A 20,924-nucleotide genomic window follows, 5' to 3' on the forward strand; every position below is an offset into this window, starting at 1 on the left:
CCTCTGAAGTTAACGGTTGATCAAGTATGTCATGGCCTTCGAAATAATATGTGAGTTTAGAATGACCTCATATTTATACCTTTTATACTGTCTCTGGCACCATAAAATTGGAAGCTATCACCTACTTGCCTGTAGGGATCTGTCTTTACACATGGCCAGGAGGGTTTGATGCTGCCAGTTTGCTGTGATGTAGAAAAAAGGGACGGATGCTAATTCTCTTTACTTTTAAATCTGCACTCATGTGCAGATTCTGAATTCTGGATACATTCTCCCCAGAACCCCAAATTCTTTAGTAACAATTTTCTACTAGGTTGCCTTTGTGGTTCGAAGTTCCTGATCTTATTTACTTTTCCACTGCTAGCGTCAGAGGTTCAACCCTGCTGGGCTCTGATAAAACTTCTGTGGCACCAATTCTTGGCATGACCTCCATGTCTCAGACCTCTGGCTGCAGAAGGCATTTCTTTGGCAAAAAATTCAGGACTTGAAAGAGAAGGAAGAGAAAAGTGTTGTTTGTTTTTACAGCAGGTATAAAAGCACCTTTCTTCAGCCACAGTAATCCAGGCACGTACAGTATCGTGGAGCCAGAAGTGATCCGAAACACAGTGTGATAAGCACAGATGGGCAGTGTGGGAATCTGAGTTTCGCTTTCTTCCTTGCCCTTCAGGCACGTACAGTATTGTGGAGCCAGAAGTGATCCGAAACAGTGTGATAAGCACAGATAGACAGTGTGGGAATCTGAGTTTCGCTTTCTTCCTTGCCCTGCTGTTGGAGTTCCAGCTTCCTCGCTCCCGTGAACTTCTTCAGTTCTCGCAAACCGGCCCTGCCTTCGTGGCCAGAAGCCAACAGGCCCTTCTCCTGGTCCAGTCTCCGAGCTGATACCTTCATGTGGAAATTCCTCAACAACCGCTCTGATTCTCGAGGTGACTTATAACAAGCTCCTTCTCCCAGATGGGAGATTCTTGCTCCAGCTTAGAGGGCCCTTTTTTTAGGAAACCACACTGAGGGCTTGAGTCCCCAGAAAAGCTGGGCCCCTCGTGTGCGCCGGGTCCCTGCCTGACGCAGGGGCTCCCATTGTGCATCAACTATTCGGGTGTGATCCCAGGTCCACTTCCCTGGCTGATTCTTGTCCCCATGCCGAGTGCCCAGCTCCTGCCTGTCTAGCTGGATTGTAGGTTTTTCCTTGTAGTGACCTGCCTCGTAGGTTGGCAGGGCCTTTGGCTCCTACTGCCTCTGGAACTACCACTGGAATGGCGTACCTCCTTGTCCTCCGCTCAGTCAGCTCTCTGTGGGCCCCCCGTGTCAAATATCTTAACAAAATCTCATACATCAGCCATTCAATTGTGGAGCCCATTTTAAAATGTAATTTCTGGACCTAAGAGAGCTGCAGATTGCCCCCAAATCTCACTTTGGCTTCAGATTTCAAATTCGAAATCCCCATAAATAAAAGTCCTAATGAGCCACAAAATCTGCTCACTCTGGGCTCATCGCTCTGTCTTATCTTGCCAACCTCTGAGGGAAGAGGCCAGTTCCGTCAGATGGAATGCAAAAGAGCAGCCAGCGCACAGCAGAGCCTTCCGGCAGGGAAACCACCAGAGTGGGTACTATTCCAGCACGACCAGCCCTTCCTGCAGATGCTTGGGGGGTATGGAGCTACACAGGGAAATGGGCAAGGAGTAGTTAAAAAATAAAGCAATATATAAAATGTTATGGTTGCTGCAACTGCATCTAATAACGCACACGCATGTATCTGAACATGTGTGTGTAAAGTAGAAAGAATAAGCAATAGGTTCAGGGGTTCCCTTTTCTCCACATCCTCACCAACACATGTTACTTACTGACTTTTTTATGATAGTCTGACTGGTATGAGGTTGTATCTCACTGTGGTTTTGATGTGCATTTCTCTGATGATGAGTGATGTTGAACATATTTTCATATGTCAAAGGGCAGGAGGATGGAAAATGGATTTTAAAAAGTGAAGGGGAATACAGTCAATAATATTGTGATAACTTGCATGGTGACAGACAGTAACTAGAATCAGTGGGGCTGTCATATTGTAAGGTATAAAAATATCAAATCACTCTATTGTACACCTGACACTAATATAACTAATATAATGTTGTGTACAAACTATACTTAAATTTTTTAAAAAAGAACAAGAAAAGGGCTAATAGCGATTTCTTAGATTGTAGGATATTTACATGGGTTTATAGTTTCTTGTATTTTGCAGAATTTTTGTAAATTACTTATATTAGTTTTGTAAAGAAAAACTCATTTATAATTTCTAAAGAATATACTTTTTTCATGTTTTTGCTGCCTATATTCAGGAAAAATAATGATTAATGGCAGGGTAATACGATGAAATGAATAACAGTTACAACCCATGTTGCAATGAGGTTATAAGTCTTTATGATTAAAATAAGACCTATTCTGGAAGTAGAATTAAGGAGAAGATAATCTCTTTGAGTGTATAACATATATTAGTAGGTATGTGTATGTGCATCAATATACGCATATATACGCAAACTGTCTATGCACACATATATATGCATATGTTATTTATCAGTTTATTTACCCTAATTTATTAGTCCCCTCCTTTTGTAAGATAGGTAGAAGTGCTAAAGAACTGGGGAGTAATATATGTATAATAATAGATAGTAGTCATTAAAATATATATGATAAAGTACACTTTTTTTTTATTTGGGGTTGGTTAATCCTCACACAAGGATATTTTTCCATTGATTTTTAGGGAGAGTGGAAGAGAGAGGGAAAGACAGAGAGAAACATCAATGTGTTGCACATTGATTGGTTGCCTCCTGCATGCGCCCAGACCAGAGCCCTGGGTCGGGGAGGAGCATGCAACCAAGGTACATGCCTTTGATTGGAATCAAACCTAGGACCCTTTGGTCTGCAGGCCGACACTCTAACCCCTCAGCCAAACTGGCTAGGGCAAAGTACACATTTTATATGTGTATATATTTTAATACAACTGAATCACATATTTATAAATCTTCATGGAAGTACACAGAATAATGTCATTGATTATTTTTTAGTAATGATATTATGAATAGTTTTCCTTTACTGTATCTCAAAAATTTTATGATGAACATATGCTAGTGTTTAAATAAAACAGTCAAAAGGTCCTAGGTAAAATTTGAAACTTTCAAGTCCCCTGGGTAAGATGGGCAAGGATATGAAGAAGGAAAAGGCAGGGTTATAGAAACATACTACTGACCTCCATTTTCCAAAGGGTTACTGAATTGTGTTTTTAAGTAGATACTATAGTAAAAGAATTTGAATGTGGCACTAGACCTTTTGCTAACAAGGAGAACATGTTCTTGGCTTTGTTCTCTTTTCAATAGTGTGTCTTATTTTCTATCGGGTTTATAGATTACTAGCCCCCACTTCTTTACTTGTCTTGACAGAAATTGATCATTTCCTTTTTTAGTGGCACATCCTTTCTTCTTAGCGCTCAAATGTTCCACTCTACTTGGATGGACACTGAGACATCATTAACTGTGTACACTTACATATTTATCAAACTGAACAATGGAAGAAGAATGTACCAGAAGCAAATGGGTATTATTTCACTTATTAAAATTCATTTCTTTAAAAAATGCTGATTATAAACATGCAACTATATAGGAAACAATGAAAAGCACACAGAAGTTTAAAGAGAATAAAAACTATACGTAATCACACACCTTAGAAATAACCACTGTAAAAACAGTGGTAAGTTGCCTTAGATACTTAACCTTTATTATCAGTTACTACCGTGAAAGGTAGTTATTGAGCTGCTGGTATGCAGTGCTGTGCACTGGGAAAAGGACAAGATTCTGTCCACATATAACTTACTATCTGGCCATGGACCATTGTGTGTATCTGTGTATGCATGTGCATGTGTGTGCATGTGTGTATGTGTGTGCGTGAGCACATTTGTGTATGTTGAGGATTGTACAGGAGGCAGTGGAAAGCAAAACAGATGTGAGAAGTGCCATTATGGAGGAAATGTCTCTTTAAAAAAATGTGTGAATGTGTATGTACAGTAGACAGATTTTTATTTTTTTTATTTTTAACAATATTTTTTTTATTGATTTTAGAGAGAGAAAGGGAGAGGGAGGGAGAGAAGGAGAGAGAGAGAGAGAAACATCAAGATGAGAGAGAATCATTGATTGGCTGCCTCCTGCCCGCCCTCTACTGCAGATCGAGCCCACAACCCGGGCATGTGCCCTGACCTCCTGGTTCATGGATCAATGCTCAACTACAGAGCCACACCAGCTGGCTAGATAGACAGATTTTTAAAAAGAAAATCAGCATTCTATATAGTTTCCCCCCACTTAATATTATATTTAACAGTGTCCAATGTTATTAGAGATGGCTGTTATGTTACGTTTATTGTAATGTCATATCATATCATTGCATCACATGAATGCATCTTAATCTAACCATCCCTTGATTATTGGATATTTGGGTTGTTCATGATGTTTATAGCATAAAGAATGCTGCAGTGAACATCTTTGTATATCACGAAATGTTGTCGTCTTCTCCCATCATCCTCCTTAAAATTCATCCTGAAAACTGGAGTGATAGCTTCACTGTGTGGAATGAAACTTTTCCAGGCTAAGGAGACACTACTGCGTTGGTTTCCAGAGGGTCCCGCCAGTCACCCAGCCAGTGTTTGCTCTCTGATGCAATGTTTGCTCCTTCTGAAACCTGTGGGCAGCAGCCAAGTGAACACGCCCTGTGTTGAGTTCTTTATGGCAAGTGCTGCTGGCAAGGGCTCTGTTTGTCACCGAGTAAGCAAACAGAGCCGAGTTCCACGTGCCGCGTAACCATGCTAGCAGCCCTGTGGATTTATACCTCTCTGTCTGTTCAGAATAGGAAATGTGTGTTAAGTGCGGACAGGATGACAAGAGAGCCACGTCACTGGATTTTTAAAAAAATATATTTTTTAATTACAGTTGACGTACAATATTCTATTTGCTTCAGGTGTATAACCCAGTGGTTAAACATTTATATACTAAGTGGTCACCCGGTCATCATGTGTCAGGCATGGAAGGCACCAAGGACCACCACTAACCAGAAACAGGAAGTGCTGGACGCTGCGCTGGAATAAACATTTGTTCTACGAACCCCGATGAAACCCTGCGTTTTACCTGCCTACTAGGAATTAGGATTGATCATTTAGGCCTGACTTTTCAGATTTGTGGATTTTATAGAAATAGGAAGTAGCAAGTTTCCCCTGTATTTGAGATATGCTAGTAACTTCATCAACGGGGTCAGTGGGGTTTTGAAAATTAAACGAGATACTAGTTTGCTCTGGAACAGCTCTGTGAGCATGATGTTGACATGATCACCTGAGCAGACTTTCAGTTCTGATGACTTGGACTCTTGTGCTCTATAGACCCGTCTAGGGCACCGTGACTGAGACCATGTCTTCATGCTCTAGAAATTTTCTCTCGAAAATTCTGATAAGCTCTATCTCATTAAATTTTTGGCATAAATTGCTCTGATGGCAGACCCTAATCTGTGACAACATTCTCATTTGTTTTATATTTTTATAAGCCCTACCCTTTAGTTGAATATTATTAAAGCTTGATGATGGCCCCATCCAATGAGGAAAGACAAGTGGCAGCCACCTCATCATTGTTTCAAGTCCTTTTTGCCACGCAGAGGTCCTGTTTTTAGAGCTGATCCTGAGGCTCAAGTGGAAGTAAGAGCCCCCCCTGTGCTGGGAGGAAGCTCCCGGTGACGGCAGCTGACCTGGGCTGGGCTGGGGCAGCACAGCTCTGCTGGGTGCGGGGCCTCTGCCTAGTGCTTGAGGTTTGATAACTCCGCCTTTGTTGAGTTATCCAGTAGAAGACCACTGTCCTATGAGATCAGTACATTCCCCTGGAATTACCTCTTAATTAACTTTTCTGGTACTTAATCATCATAAGCCTTATTTAATATCTAGGCAGTGTGGGAAAGTGCCGATGGGATTTCTTGTATGAGCAATAAGATAAGGTCCTTGGAAACTGTTGAATCAATTCTCATTAATGTTGATTTATAGGACTGAGGGTTTACCAGCTGTCTGCTAGCTGGCAGGTTAGCAAGTAGATGGGCTTTGTAGAGACCCTCAAATGTAATGGACTCTAGACCCTGACCGTTTCAGTGTCCTGAATTTATGACGCTTTATAGCAACAGTGTGTGTTTTGTGTTTTAGGGAAAATACAGAGGCACCAGGATGGGTTAGGACATAAACCAGGGCCCATCCGACTATTCACACTCCCATCCTAAACAGTCCGGCAAGACCACACAAAAAAGAAATTGGGGATAGGAACTTGAAAGGACCATGTAGTGTGCTTTGGAACTATTGAAAATTATGCTGTAGTTACATGACTGGGTGGGAATATAAATTATTTCCTTTATGGAGAGCCATTCGGCTATAGCTATCAAAATTACAGATGTGTACAGCCTATTGCTTAGCGATTTCATTATCTCTAAGAATTATCTGACAAATAAACTTCATTTGAAATGAAATGTGTTTGAGGTTATAACTGTAACAGTGTTTAAATTATACACCAATAAGTTATTGGGAACATATAGTCCACCTGGGCAACGAAATGCTATGTTGTTATGAAAAAGAATAAGGAAGCACTCAATACTGCTGTGCAAAGACCTCCAAGATGTGTTACAAATAAGGTTCAGGACAATGAGATGATACCATTTTATTAAAAAGGGACGAAAATTAAATTTATACACACACACACACACACACACAAAGAGAGAGGGGGAGGAGGAGCAAGGGAGGAGGAGGAGGAGGGAGGGAGAGAGATTCTGTATATGCATGAAGTATCTCTGGAAGGATACATACATGTGAACCATGTAGCTTAGACTGTGGGGAGGAATTGAGTAACTAAAAGACAGAATTAAGGGGGAGACCTTTTGTTGTCAATTGAACCATGTCATTATAAAACCTAAGAGAATCATTTGTAAATGGAGCCTAAAAAAACATTCCTAAGTGTGTTAATTGCTTGTGTGTTATTGTTGGACGAATACTAAGGGTTCAGCAAAAGTTTATATCCTTTTCCCTAGACTTTACCGTAAAATAATGCGGTTGTACATACACTTGGAAGACGTATTGTTTGGTCGAGTGTCTATTTTTTCTTTTAAACAGGAAGAGAGAAATGCTCATTTTTATATGGACTTCCGTCACTGTGTGACCCTGAACTTTTTTTAAAAAATATATTTTATTGATTTTTTACAGAGAGGAAGGGAGAGGGATAGAGAGTCAGAAACACCGATGAGAGAGAAACATCGATCAGCCGCCTCCTGCACACCTCCTACTGGGGATGTGCCTGCAACCAAGGTACATGCTCTTGACCGGAATCGAACCTGGGACCTTTCAGTCCGCAGGCCGACGCTCTATCCACTGAGCCAAACCAGTTAGGGCTGACCCTGAACTTTTAATGTGTTGTTGCTGCTTCTCGCAACCCCAGGTCGCCACGGAAGGGTTATCAGGCAATCTTGCCCTCCTACAGCTCCTCATAGAATGTGGGAACTACACAGAGCAGAGGCCAGCAGGCCCTGAGCATCTGCTCAGGCTTAACTACAAACTGGGGTGTCTGATGTCTGTGACCCCACAAATAAGACAAAATGGAAATAAATGGCACTGTGTAATCTAGGAGGATATATTCCCTCTTGGCCCCTTCTCCACCCCCCCCCCCAAAATTTCATGAAACACTCAAGAATTTAGTCATATTAGGCCAACATAGCTCTAAAAACTTATTAAGCTATCTAAATGGTAACTTTACTTTCTTGGATCACAAAGAACTAAAACTTAATCACAAAAGTGTAAACAAAAGTCGTTCTCCCCCAAATAACTCTGCAGTTACACACTCACTGTTTAGAAAGTGTTGTTAGAGGCAGTGTTCTGTGACATGCAGCCAGGCCTATAGAAGGGAGAGTCTTGCATTTCAATTTTTTCATCATTAAACAAGTAAGCATAGATAGAATTAAACTAGCAATTCAAAAGCCAGGGGGGAAATGAGTAAGAAAAGTAAACAGTGTAATAAGAGGAAGGGATGATAAAAATAAACGCAGAAATTAATGGTTCAGAAAGCAGAAAGGAAAGGGTAGAATTAGCAAATTAAAGTAAAATCTAGCTAGCCTGTTTGCTTTTTAAAAAAAAAAGAATAAAATACCCCCCAAAATATTTGACAAAAATATTCAAAGAAAGAAAGAGAAAAGAACAACTGTACTAGTAGACCATCAGGAATGAGAAGGGGAGTGTAAGCCCAGGTGCAAAGGAGATAAAACGTACAAGAGAAACTCCTCTAAATCTCGGGGACTCAAATGTGGTCCACAGACCAGCAGCAGTTTCAACCCGGGAGCATTACTAGAAATTGACGCTCTCAGGCCCCATCCCAGACCCACTGAGTCAGAATCTGCATTTTACAAGATCCCCAGGTGATTCACATGTACTTTAAAGTTTGGGTGACATTGCTCTAAATCAGTGATTCTCAATCTTGGTGACATACAATGATCACTGTCAGAGCTATAAAAAAATACTCCCTGGGATTCTGACTTCACTGGCCTACGCATCGGGATTATTCGGACTTGCCCAGGTGACACTAATGTGAAGCCAGAGTTGAGAATCACTGCTCTAAATTATTCTATGCAAATAAATGTTAAACATCTCAATACAGCCCTAGCCGATTTGGCTCAGTAGATAGAGCATCGGCCTGCGGACTGAAGGGTCCCGGGTTTGATTCCGGTCAAGGGGCACATGCCCAGGTTGCAGGCTTGATCCCCAGTTGGGGGCACAGAGGAGACAGCCGATCGATGATTCTCTCTCATCATTGATGTTTCTATTTCTCTCTCCCTCTCCCTTCCTCTCTGAAATCAATAAAAACATATTTGAAAGAAGACTGAGGTTTGTGATCACTTCATAACTTATCACTGCATTTTACATCTGAAACTAATATAATATTGTATGCTAATTGTAATTGAAAAAAAATTTTTTTAAAGACTGAGGTTTGGAGCTCAGTGCCTCAGGAAGAAGATGGTGCCGTGACCAAACCATGGGCTCTCGTGGGAGGACAGATTTACGGAGGAGGGGAGCTGATGCGGACTTGCCATCTGGTTCTAACACGCGAGGCCCAACACGTGGCCTCATTTCTATCACTCGGACCTTTTCACTCCACCCAACTGAGCGGCAAGACTTTTTCCACAAGGGCCTATCAACTACAGGAGTCAGAAGACCCCACCCCTCTGGGCCTCAGTTTCCACCTCTATGACATGAGGAGGAGGATGCGGGGCCAGATGATCCCACCCCCAACCAGACGGTCACTTTTGTACCAGGTCTACCACGGGAGGGGAGCTTTCTCACAGAAGACTGCAGAGGGATGACTGTTGTTCTCCCAAGAACTGTTCACAGTCCCCTGGTTATGTTCCAATAGTACCAGCCGACAGGAAAACTACAGCCAGGAGCAAGCTCAACAGCCACTGTCATCACAACCCCACCCCTTCTACAGCTAATGATTGACAGGGCGAGTAGCCCAAACGAAACCTTGCTTGAGAGTATGAACAGTCACATGTCTTAACTAACACTGTGATACCCATCAATGAAGCTGGCAAGCCTTTCGACAAAGGGAAGGGTATTCTTCTTGAACACACGTAAGCGTGTGTGGATGTGACATAGAGACTTCTGAGCTCAGAGCTGGCAGCAGGGAACATTCTCGGGAAACCTGTTTTCACTCGTCCACATACGGCTCATGGCACCCAAGAGGCAGCAGAAGCATCTCACCTAAGCCGTTCTTCTTCTTTTTTCCGAAGATTGAAGTCTCGCTGGACCACCTGGAGGACATGCTCGGTTTCATCATCAGTCAGACTGGACAGGTCCAGCTTCCTCCCCATGATTCAATGCCAAACGCGGCCGAGAAAACAAGACCTGAAAAAACCAAGGAGAGACCACAAATTGAGGGGAAGATAAAAATGATCGATGGATAAAGTTTACCAAGTTTGTGATTAAACAAAATTAAATGCAGTGTTTATATAAGGTAGTATCTTGCTGCGCTCTCATACTCAGCAAACATTTACCGATGACTTCAGCAAGCCTGCAGAGAAAAGGAAATGATCATCTGCTGGTTTCACTCATCCTGACTTAATTAGAAATAAACAAGTTATTCTCCTCAACAAAGTGAAGATACATGAGACCTGGTGTGGATTTCTATGAAGGTAATATCCCCAAAATCTAAATTTTATGGTTTGAAGTTTTATACTCTAAGTACCATATGCGATTGCAAAATAAAATAAACTATAGTACTTAAAAAATATCCTATTTACACTGTATATCCTTGAACTTTTCATCACATGACTATAAAATATAAACTAGAAATCAATAAACTCTCTTCTGCAAAAGGAAAAATACATATATACTAAAATCTTATTTAGCCATTTTCCAGCAGGAGAAAAGACAGTATTTCAAAGAAACACCTACCAGCAGTGCATAGCTAATAATTACGGAAACTACATATCTAATGAATGGCTGCATCCAGGGATGAAATCAAATAAGTAATTCTAGCAAATAGCCCAGAACTGAAGACCAGCATAAACAGAAATGCAAACATCTTCAGCAAAATATTAGTGGACCAATTCAGCAAGATTTCAAAAGAATTATTATATACCATGACCAAGTGGGCTTTATCTAAGTGATGCAAGGTTGGTTCAACATGCAAAAATCAATCGTGTCATTCAGCACATTGACAGAATAAAAGGGGAAACTAATATAATCATTTCAAGAGATGCAGAAAAAGCATTTGACAAAATTCAATACCCATTCATGATAGAAATCCTATGCAAACATAAACTAAAGGAAACTTCCTCAATCATACAAAGGTCATTAAAAAAATAAAAACAATAAAAAACTACAATTGACATCATACTCAATGATAAAAGACTGAAGGCTTTCCCCTAAGATCAGGAAAAAGGAGAGAATGTCTACTCTCATGACCTCTACTCAATACTGGATGTTTTTACCTTAAAGCTACATTAATCAAGACCGAGTGGTACTGGCATGTAGGTAGGTGTATGGGTTTGCTAGGGTTGTTATAACAGAGTACCACAGACTAGGTGGTTGGAACTAGAGAAATTTATTTTCTCACAGTTCCGAAAGGCTAGACATGTTAGATCAAGATGTTGGCAGAATTCATTTCTTGTGAGGCTTCTCTCCTTGGCTTATAGATATCTGTCTCCTCCCTGTGTCCTCATCGGGTCTTCTCTCTAATAATGTCTGTGTCTAAATATCTCTTTTTAGGGGTCTCAGTCATATTAGATTAGTGTCAACCCTAACAACCTCATTTTAACTGAATTGTCTCTTAAATATCCTATCTCCAAATACAGTCTCAATCTGAAGTAGGGTTAGGACTTCAACATACGGATTTTGGGGTGATCTAACCGGCCCATAGCATCCATGTTTTGCCCCCCTCCAAATCCATATCCTTCTCACATGCAAAATATATTCACCCCATCCCAAGATCCACCAAAGTCTTAACCTATTCCAGCATCAATTCGAAGTCCAAGATTTCATCTAAATATCATCTAAAGTATATGTGAGACTTGAGCTATGATTCATTCAAGGAAAATTCTTTTCCAGTGATAAGGTACATTTCTAATGAAACCAGGTAAGAAGTTATCTGCTTCCAAAATAACAATAGGTGGGGCAGCCAATGGACAGATACTCCCATTCTAGATGGGAGACATTGGAAAGAAGAAAGGGGTACTGGGTCTCAAGCAAGTCTGAAAGCAGCACAAATCCTCTTTGGCTCCATGCTCTATCTTCGTGCCCACCAGGTGGCCCTGCCTTCTGAGCCCACGAGGGTGGCTGCCCCACCCTTGGCCCTGGGTGCAGCCACAGTGCTTGGCCTGCTGAAATCCAGGAGATGGCCCCACCCTCTATAACTGAGGAGGAGAGAGCTCCACCCACCCAGACCATGGGCACAGTGGCAGCCCTGCAGACCTCTGAATTGCCTGTTGGATCATTCTTCTCTTTTCTTGAAAAAAGAACACGTTTGTAGCTAGATGGCTCTATGGGCTCATCTTGTAGAATCTCAGAAGTCCAACAGCCTGCCTTCACTTCATCCTGTGTCTGTTGAGTCTAAGCTGGCAGTGTTTCTGTTCATACCAGTTCTCAAAAGCTTTGTTGGCATCCAATGCAATTCATGGGGGCCAAGCCACCAGACCAGAGGGTCCTCTGAGCATCTTTCCTGGATACTGAATCTCCATCCCTGGTTTTTGCTGAAATAGTCGATTGGATCCCTCAGTCATCTGTGTCATCCCTTTAGCAAGTTGGTTGTCCAGCCACACCCTTGATGTTCTCATTTTTGCAACATGGACAGACTAAGAACTTTCCAAATCTGCATGTTCTGGTTGCTTTTGCTGAACAACTGCTTCTTTAATTTAACTCTCTGCTCTCACATTTAACTATAAGCGGCAAGGAGAAACCAGACCATGTCTTCAACACTTTACTTAGAAATCTCTTCAGCCAAATATCCAATTTCATCTCTCACAAGTTCTACCGTTCACGAAACACTACACACAATTCAGCCAAGCTCTTTGCCACTTTATTCAAGGACTGCCTTTCCTCCAGATTCCAATAACATGTTCCTCATTTCTGAGATCTCACCAGACCCAGCTTTAACATTCACATTTCTACCAACATTCTGCGCGTGATGATGTATGTTTTCTCTAAGTTGATAGACCCTTTCTCTACAGCTCTCCTTTTCTTCCTCAGCCTCAGCACAATCACCTTTAACATCCATATTTCTACTTATAGGTCCTTCAAGAGTGTGTAGGCTTTTTCTGGCATGTACCTCAAAGCTATCCAGCCTCTACCCGTTACCCAGGTCCAAAGTCACTTTCACATTGTTGTACAGAGGAAACAAAAATAGCCAGTGCCCACCTTAACCAGTTTGGCTCAGTAGATAGAGCGTCGGCCTGTGGACTCAAGGGTCCCAGGTTCGATTCCGGTCAAGGGCATGTACCTTGGTTGCAGGCACATCCTCAATAGGGAGTGTGCAGGAGGCAGCTGATTGATGTTTCTCTCTCATCAATGTTTCTAACTCTCTATCCTTCTCCCTTCCTCTCTGTAAAAAATCAATATATATTTTTTTAAAAAATGGCCAGCACCCAATGTGTAATTTCATTGGTAGTTACACAACTGCAAATTAAAACCTCATTTCACACCCACCGAAAGAAAAAGTCTTCATCAAGTGTTGACAGAGGCCAGGACAAAGGCAGTTTTCAGATAGTGGGTTCAAATTGGTACAATCTATAATAATAAAAGTGTAATATGCTAATTAGACTGGACATCCATCTGGACATCCTTCCAGACGACCTTCCAGACAAAGCCAGGGCTGCGAGGGAATCCTGGGTCCCAGATGCCTACCAGCAGCTGGAGGGAAGCCCGAGTCCCGGGTGCCAGAGGGAAGCCAGTGCCGGCAGCTGGGGGAAGAAAGGCCTACTCTTGCATGAATTTCGTGCACCGGGCCTCTAGTGTCTTCATAACACAATTAGGTGTCATTTTCAAAGTTGAAGATGCATGTGCCCTATGAACTAGCATTTCTGCCACATCTAGGTATATTCTTCAGATATACTCTTGTAAAAAATATGCACCAATTGGGTGGAATCATATAAAATTTCTAAGTCTGTACTATTTTCACCTGTAAAAATGGCTATTTTACACTCTTCAACCTAACACAAGAGTATTAATAGCAGTCACATTCAAAATAGCACAAAATAAATTAAAACATCATAAATAAAACCTAGAAATGACCTCAAACATCCATAAACAGGAGGAAGGATAAACAAATAGTGTATATTTGTCTCATACAATGGAATACTCTAATGCAGTGAAAAAGAACATATTGTAAGTTTATTCATCATCAGGAATGAGTCTTAAAAACCTAATGTTGAGACAGAGAAGCACACCACATGTGCCTGCATGTACAGTATGCATACAGTATGATTCCTTTTACAGGAAGCTCAAAAGCACACAAAGACAAAAATATACATTTTTTAAGAATAAAGGTGGTAACTATAAAGAACAAAATGGGACCTCTGAGAGGAGAGGATTTGGTTGGAGATAATCATGTAGGGGTTTCAGAGCTATCAGTGAAGTTCTACCTCATTAGCGAGACAGTGGTACGGCAGCTGCTACTTACTATTATTAATATCATTATTAAAAGTTTCAAGTTACATGCACTTTTGTCTGTATCTTTCACAAGCATATAAAGTAAAATAAACCTAACACTAAACAAAAGTCATCTAATTTCATTATAATTAAAGCAAATATTTGACATCAGGTATCCTAAAGGAGACATGATAACTAAAGCAAAAACTTGAAATGTTATTCAAGGAATATCTGATTATAATAAAAATGATGATAATGATTTTAACCATTATTTGTTGAACACCTGCTATGTTCCAGATGCTTTAGCTTTTCATATATATACGAGAGGCCCGGTGCATGAAATTCATGCACTCAAGGGGTGCCCCTCAGCCCGGCCTGCACCCTCTTGCAATCCGGGAGCCCTCAGGGGAAGTCTGACTGACAGCTTAAACCAATTCATGCATTTGGCGGGGAGGGCCCTTAGCCTGGCCTGTGCCCTCTCACAGTCTAGGAGCCCTCGGGGGATGTCCAACTACCGGCTTAGGTCCGCTCCCAGTCGGACATCCTTAGCCCTGCCGCGGAGGTGGGAGAGGCTCCCGCCACGGCCCACTGCACTCACCAGCCGTGAGCCCAGCTTCTGGCTGAGCAGCACTGCCCCTGTGGGAGTGCACTGACCACCAGGGGGCAGCTCCTGCATTGAGCGTCTGCCCCCTGGTGGTCAGTGCACGTCATAATGACCGGTCATTCCGCCATCAGGCCGAAACCAGCTCTCCGACATCCCCGAAACGGTCCCAGATTGCGAGAGGGTGCAGGCCAGGCCGAGGGACCCCACCAGTTCACAATCGGAACCGGGGAAGGGAGGGACGTGGGAGGTTGGCCAGCTGGGTACTGCAGGAGGGCTCGACGGCGTGTCCGGCCCATCTCACTCAGTTCTGATTGGCCAGACTCCAGCAGCAAGCTAACCTACTGGTCAGAGTGTCTGCCCCCGGTGGTCAGTGCACACCATAGCAACTGATTGACCGATCGACTGTCTGCCCCCAGGTGGTCAGTGCACGTCATAGTGAGCGGTTGAGCGGCCTTAGCATATCATTAGCATATTACACTTTGATTGGTTGAACACCAGACTAAGAGACACTTAGTATATTAAGCTTTTATTATATAGGATAACATTTAATATTCTCAACTCCCACAAAATCCTATAGGCAATCACTACCTGAGCCACCTCTTACATATGAGAAAATGCAGGCTCATAGTTACATTTTTGACTAAAACAAATGACAAACGACAGGCAGGGTCTGACAGTGCCTCGGTCTGGCTCCGGGGCCACACATTCACTCCAAGATTGTCAAATTTGAGGCCCACAGTTCCCTGCCCTCTCTTTCTAGCGTGTGACAGCTAAGAACAGGAGATCCCAGTATTTGGCTGCTAATCGGACGAAGGTGATCTGCCATTATAATCTCCAAATAATGGCAACAGTCATAGAGGACAGAACAGTCTCAGTCCTTAAAAGTCTTTTGTTAAGTAATTAAAAACCTCATGACTGTATGATGCAAACTAATCTCAAGATTTAACCAACAAATCACAACAAAAATTTCAACTATTAAAAATTTTTAATTAATGCTATTTGTCAAAAGCAAATCTTTGGTCCACTTTGCCCAAGTGATGTGGGGGGTGGGGGAGGGGGAGGTGGGGACAGGGAGAGAACCTAGGGCACCTGCTGGTCCTTAGAAGTCAGACTCCACCATGGGCTGCAAAAGTAAGAGGGAAGCTTCATAAATCACCATCTTGTAGTCTCGGAAGGTTAGGAAGAAACAGATGAGAGGGCACCGTGAAAATGCAGGCTGAGTTCTTCCTTTAAAACACTCTGTTAACGGTAATAATGGCACTTTGGAGTTTCTCAGAAGGTGGCACGTCTGTCTCCTTCACTTTACTTCACTGGTGTTTGGCTTCTGAGAACTCGAAATGAGATTCTGAGATTCCCAGTTAGTAAGACTGAAGTGGCAGCTTTGATCATATCAAATCTAAGAAGAAGAATCTGAGCCCAAGAGAGAGAAACGGTTTCTGTAAAAAAAATACATACAGTGGCTCTAAATGGACAAGTCAGAGAGCAACGAGGAAATCTTTTTTGGGGGGGAAATGGTGAAAGCTTCTTCCCTTTTCTGAAATAAACACAATCAGATTCCCTGAGCAACAAGAGAAATAGCATCTTGAGAGCTGGAGGAGCCTCAATGCCCGTGAGTCAGAGGTCACTTGGGTGTGATTTTTTTTCATTGAAAGAGGACAGACTGCAAGCCCAGGAGGAGTGATTTTCCAGACAAACACACAGGCTCAGATGCCCCTGACTTCCACACCAGTGCGCCTGCCTCCGGATGGCTCTGATGTGTACCCAACGAAGATGGCAGCAGAGAGAATGCATTTTAAAAGCAACTAATGAGAAAATTAATACAACGTCAAGATTTAATTATATCCCCATGTCCCTAATGTGTGCTTCTCAGGTTAGTGTTCCCACAAGCGGTCTGAGAAAGGGGAGCTCCGCAATTGAATGAATTTGAGGAATGCTGCCAACTGGGTTGCTCTCTTGGGGACACACAATATGCACAGAAGCTTATCAGAGCCTTTGAGACGTCTGTCACTGAAGAACCAGTTTGATTTTGTTGAACCCTGCATTTCCCAAATGAATTTCTCTTCAGATACCTCGTTCCTTGATAACAGCTACCTCTTCACATCCAAAAAAATGACTATATCTGGGAAATACTGCAGTAAGTCCATCCCATGGTGACAAACCCCAGCAGTTACTCTAATATGATTACTGAACTGATTTAGTTGTGTTTTAATGTGATTATCATAAGAAGCTACCGAGTTAGATGACGTTTAGAAGATGATGACTTCAAAAAAGAAACCAAATGTATACAACTTTAAAGTTAGAAGACCAAAACAAAGGTAGAACAGTCCACACTATTCCTGACTAGAATAACTAACATGAGGAAGGATATGGACACTTTTTCAGGACACTGGTTAGCACAAACCTGGCAAATGAACAAAAGCCAGAATTCCAAGAATATTAAATCCATATATGAAGGTTCATCATGAAAGGTCAATGTCTACACAAGAGACTTTCTGGAAAGGTACCTAGAACAGAAAGATCAAGGACAAAAGACTGAATGGGATATTTACAGATCCAGTGTGTGTGTGTGTGTGTGTGTGTGTGTGTTGATGATGGTGATGGTGATGGTGATGATGATACACCTAATGTAGAGAGAAGAGTAAAAAGATTAACTTGGAACATCCGAAGTCCTAAAAGTGACAAAGGATAAATACTTCTGAGGCTTCCCTCTTTGGCCATGGCTAGATCTGAAGAGAAATGTCTTATTCCTACAAAGGAATCTGAATATTGGGACTCTCCTACTTAAGGCACTTGGTATGGGGTGGGGGTGGGGGGTGGAAGGCAGTTGGCCTGGGAAGAAAAAACACACACATATGAAATATGCTTTCACTGTGACTTTTCTTTGGAGCAAGGGGTACTCACTAACCTTCATCCCTTCACCTTCAAGGGTGTTTCACAGGAATGGCCCAGAGCAGATGTGGTGACACCACTGGGCACAGCTGATTGGACCAATACTAAATGTCAGAGTCACTCTCCTGGGAATGCTATTAACATTCAGCTTGCTGATCTTGGTGGCCTGCTGCAACACTGCCTGAGAATGCCACCAAATACCCTTTTATCTCTGCCATAAATTTTCCACTTTGCTTTTCGCTCTTTTTATCACTTCCGTTTCTTTAACTCACTAGCAAATGGTCCTTGACTCCCGAATCTATGTTCCTAACCTGTTCACCATCCTACCCTGCTGCTCAGAAGGTCACTAGAAGAAGCAATCGCACTGACCAAATCTTTCCCCCCATGTGTATGAAACATTTTTTAAAGAACAGTCCAAAGTCCATGCTGTTTTCAAATTTGAACTTGAATCACAAACCCACATTTTTAAAAAAATTAAAGTGACTGACATTCCAACTTGCAAACAGTTTTATACACTTGAAGCCTTTGGCTAACCCACAAGATCTAACATAATTGGCACACATTCAAGCATACGCCCTGGAATTTCCCTCCATGGGGCTTCTCAGCGTACATTCTGCCCTCCCCAAAGTTATCGGCTTCTTGGATTAGATGAACTCTCGCTGGCTTCCAGCGCAGTTGGTAGCTACAGAGCACTTGGAGGTCCCCAGGGCATGTGTCCTTAAATCCCGGTAAATCTCCAGCAGGTCTGACAGCCCACCTACACAAGAAAGGAGGCTGGAGAGAATAAAATCCTCAGCTAGAATATCAGCGTTATCATTTCTTTGGCAGGAATCAAGATCCGAAAACCCGAAGACATGACATTGTTCATTTCACACTAAAAGACCTATCCGTCAGAATATCGCCCAATTATCGTATCAGCTTCTGCTGATACCCACAGAAACGCCTGTTATCACATTCCCCTATTGCTCAAGGAGCTCATACAGGTTTCTGTGGAAAGTAAGCTTATAAATAAAAGCTGGAATTTGGAATTTTCAGTGGAAAATATGCATGTTAACTAGGAGTAAGGCAGACGAAAAACACTGGTTTTTTTCAACTACTTAGAATTTGCATTCGAGTTTATGTTTTAGTTTCTTTTGTCTTCCTTCATTTATAGGATTTAGAAAAAAGACATGAATACTGGTTAGAATACCCTTTTAAATTAGTATTTCTAAAAATGGAGAGGAAATTAAAAACTATAACAAAAAGCTTTACCAACCTTACAGCAGTCCTACAGCCAGGAGGAAACATCTCTTGTGAAACTCGGGCTTAGCCCAGGCTAAATGAAAACATCAGCCTATCCGCATCATTTGAGAATTCTGTGCCATGTCAGCTATTAACTTAGAAAGGAATTATGATGCCTGATGCAACCTGACCCAACCCATCCTGGCATCCATATCCCTGCACATTATTCAGTCTGTGCCAGGTGTCCCCTTCCTCCCTCTTTCAGGACAAAGTAAAGGTAGCAGGAAGAACTGAACTTTGCTAAAGAGGATTTCTGGGAACAGGAAAAGACAATACTTCCTGGCTTGAGGTCCTAAACCAGTGATGGCAAACCTTTTGAGCTCGGCGTGTCAGCATTTTGAAAAACCCTAACTTAACTCTGGTGCCGTGTCACATATAGAAATTTTTTGATATTTGCAGCCATAGTAAAACAAAGATTTATATTTTTGATATTTATTTTATATATTTAAATGCCATTTAACAAAGAAAAATCAACCAAAAAAATGAGTTCGTGTGTCACCTCTGACACGCGTGTCATAGGTTCGCCATCCCTGTCCTAAACCCTTCCTATCTGAGTGATAGGGGTTAGCTCTCCAGCAGTGCCCCCTGGGCATGGCAATACCCAGTTATGCAAAATCACCTGCAGTCCCTCCAAGAACTGTACGCTGTAGGTCTCCCTTTAGTCATGTCACTTACACAGTTTCCCCAAATCAGGATCCATCTCTACTCTAGAAAGGCTTCCCTGACCAGTCTAGGTGCCCCCATTTTCTATTGCCCACCCCTCTGCTTTGGCACATCCCATGCTGCTAGCCTCCCAGCATCATCATTCATTCCAATCTACCTAAAAGGCTCACACATTATCTAACCCAGCGTTCACCAATCAGTGGTCCTCGAGGTCTGAATGGTTGGTGACCGCTGATTCTAACCCACATCTTAGATTATATAAATATCATCTTTACTTCTAAAAACAAATGTCAGTTTCATTTCATATCCACTTGGTGGGCTTATACTCAGGAATGTGAAGCAGATATGTTTAATGTCCCAATAAACAAGTCTTTACTTCCCAGTAAATGATTTTCAAGCTTTTTAGTAACAGATATAGCTTGGTTTGAAAAGGTCAGCTCCACTGAACTCAGAGCCAGCAGCTTTGTCAAACCAGCATCAAGACTAGAGGATACTCAGCACATGTCAAGAATATAAATAACTCCTGCACATCAAATGCAAGCCTGATAGGTGGAAGTTGCAAAGAAAGGTTCATCCAAAAAGAAATACTATCCTAAGTGCCAAATGAGAACCTTAAATGCAACATAGTAAATGCCACACATCATATAAATGAGGAATTTTCCTTATGTTACAGAGTCCATAAATATTCATTTGTTCTACAAACATCTGGAAGTGTATTACACATCTTCATCTATAAAAGGAAAAAAAATATTGACCACCGTTCTCCATGAGCATCATAATTTAGTAAGGGAGACTTGCAAGTCAATAAATGATCTCATATAGAGAGTGAGCCATGAGCCATGTCAATCTGGGAAGTGCACAGGGCTCAAGTTGGGAGTGCAAAGAACAGAATGGGGCCCAGAAAAGGCAACAGAAAGAATTACTAGATGGAGATAATAAGATGTTGATCAAAAGATTTCAAAGGAAATCCTGGGGAATACGATGTCCATAGGAAGCTTTAAAAAGCTCCAATATATTCTTGGGAACCTACAAGGCCACATGCATGTACAGGGCTGTGTGCAGACAGAGCTGTGCATACTGGTATGCTCAGGAAAGAGCTAAAAAGACTCTAATCTCTTGTGTGTAGATGAACCTCCAGGCACTGAGCAAACAAGAAGGAAAGGCTAAGACAGATGTGTAAATTGACTGCCAGAGCATTGCAAACATACTCCAACACAAACACAGGGTCCCTTTGGCAAAGGCTGGGAGACTTACTGATTTGGGTGATTAAAGAAATCTATGTCCAATCAGCTGACCACTAAGCTAACCAAGCAGAAC

General features: G+C 42.0%; 1 protein-coding gene across 1 annotated transcript in view; it reads right to left on the reverse strand.

The window, feature by feature from the left end:
• MYRIP (myosin VIIA and Rab interacting protein) overlaps positions 1–20,924 on the reverse strand; it is a 159,399-nt gene that overhangs the window by 124,017 nt on the left and 14,458 nt on the right. Inside the window, exon 3 of the mRNA XM_014534937.1 lies at positions 9,788–9,931. Within this exon, the coding sequence (XP_014390423.1) occupies positions 9,788–9,897 (110 nt within the window). The 5' untranslated portion in view covers positions 9,898–9,931. The remainder of the gene's footprint in view (positions 1–9,787; positions 9,932–20,924) is intronic.

This window comes from Myotis brandtii, unplaced genomic scaffold (genome assembly GCF_000412655.1).
Source record: "Myotis brandtii unplaced genomic scaffold, ASM41265v1 scaffold134, whole genome shotgun sequence".
NCBI lineage: Eukaryota > Metazoa > Chordata > Mammalia > Chiroptera > Vespertilionidae > Myotis > Myotis brandtii.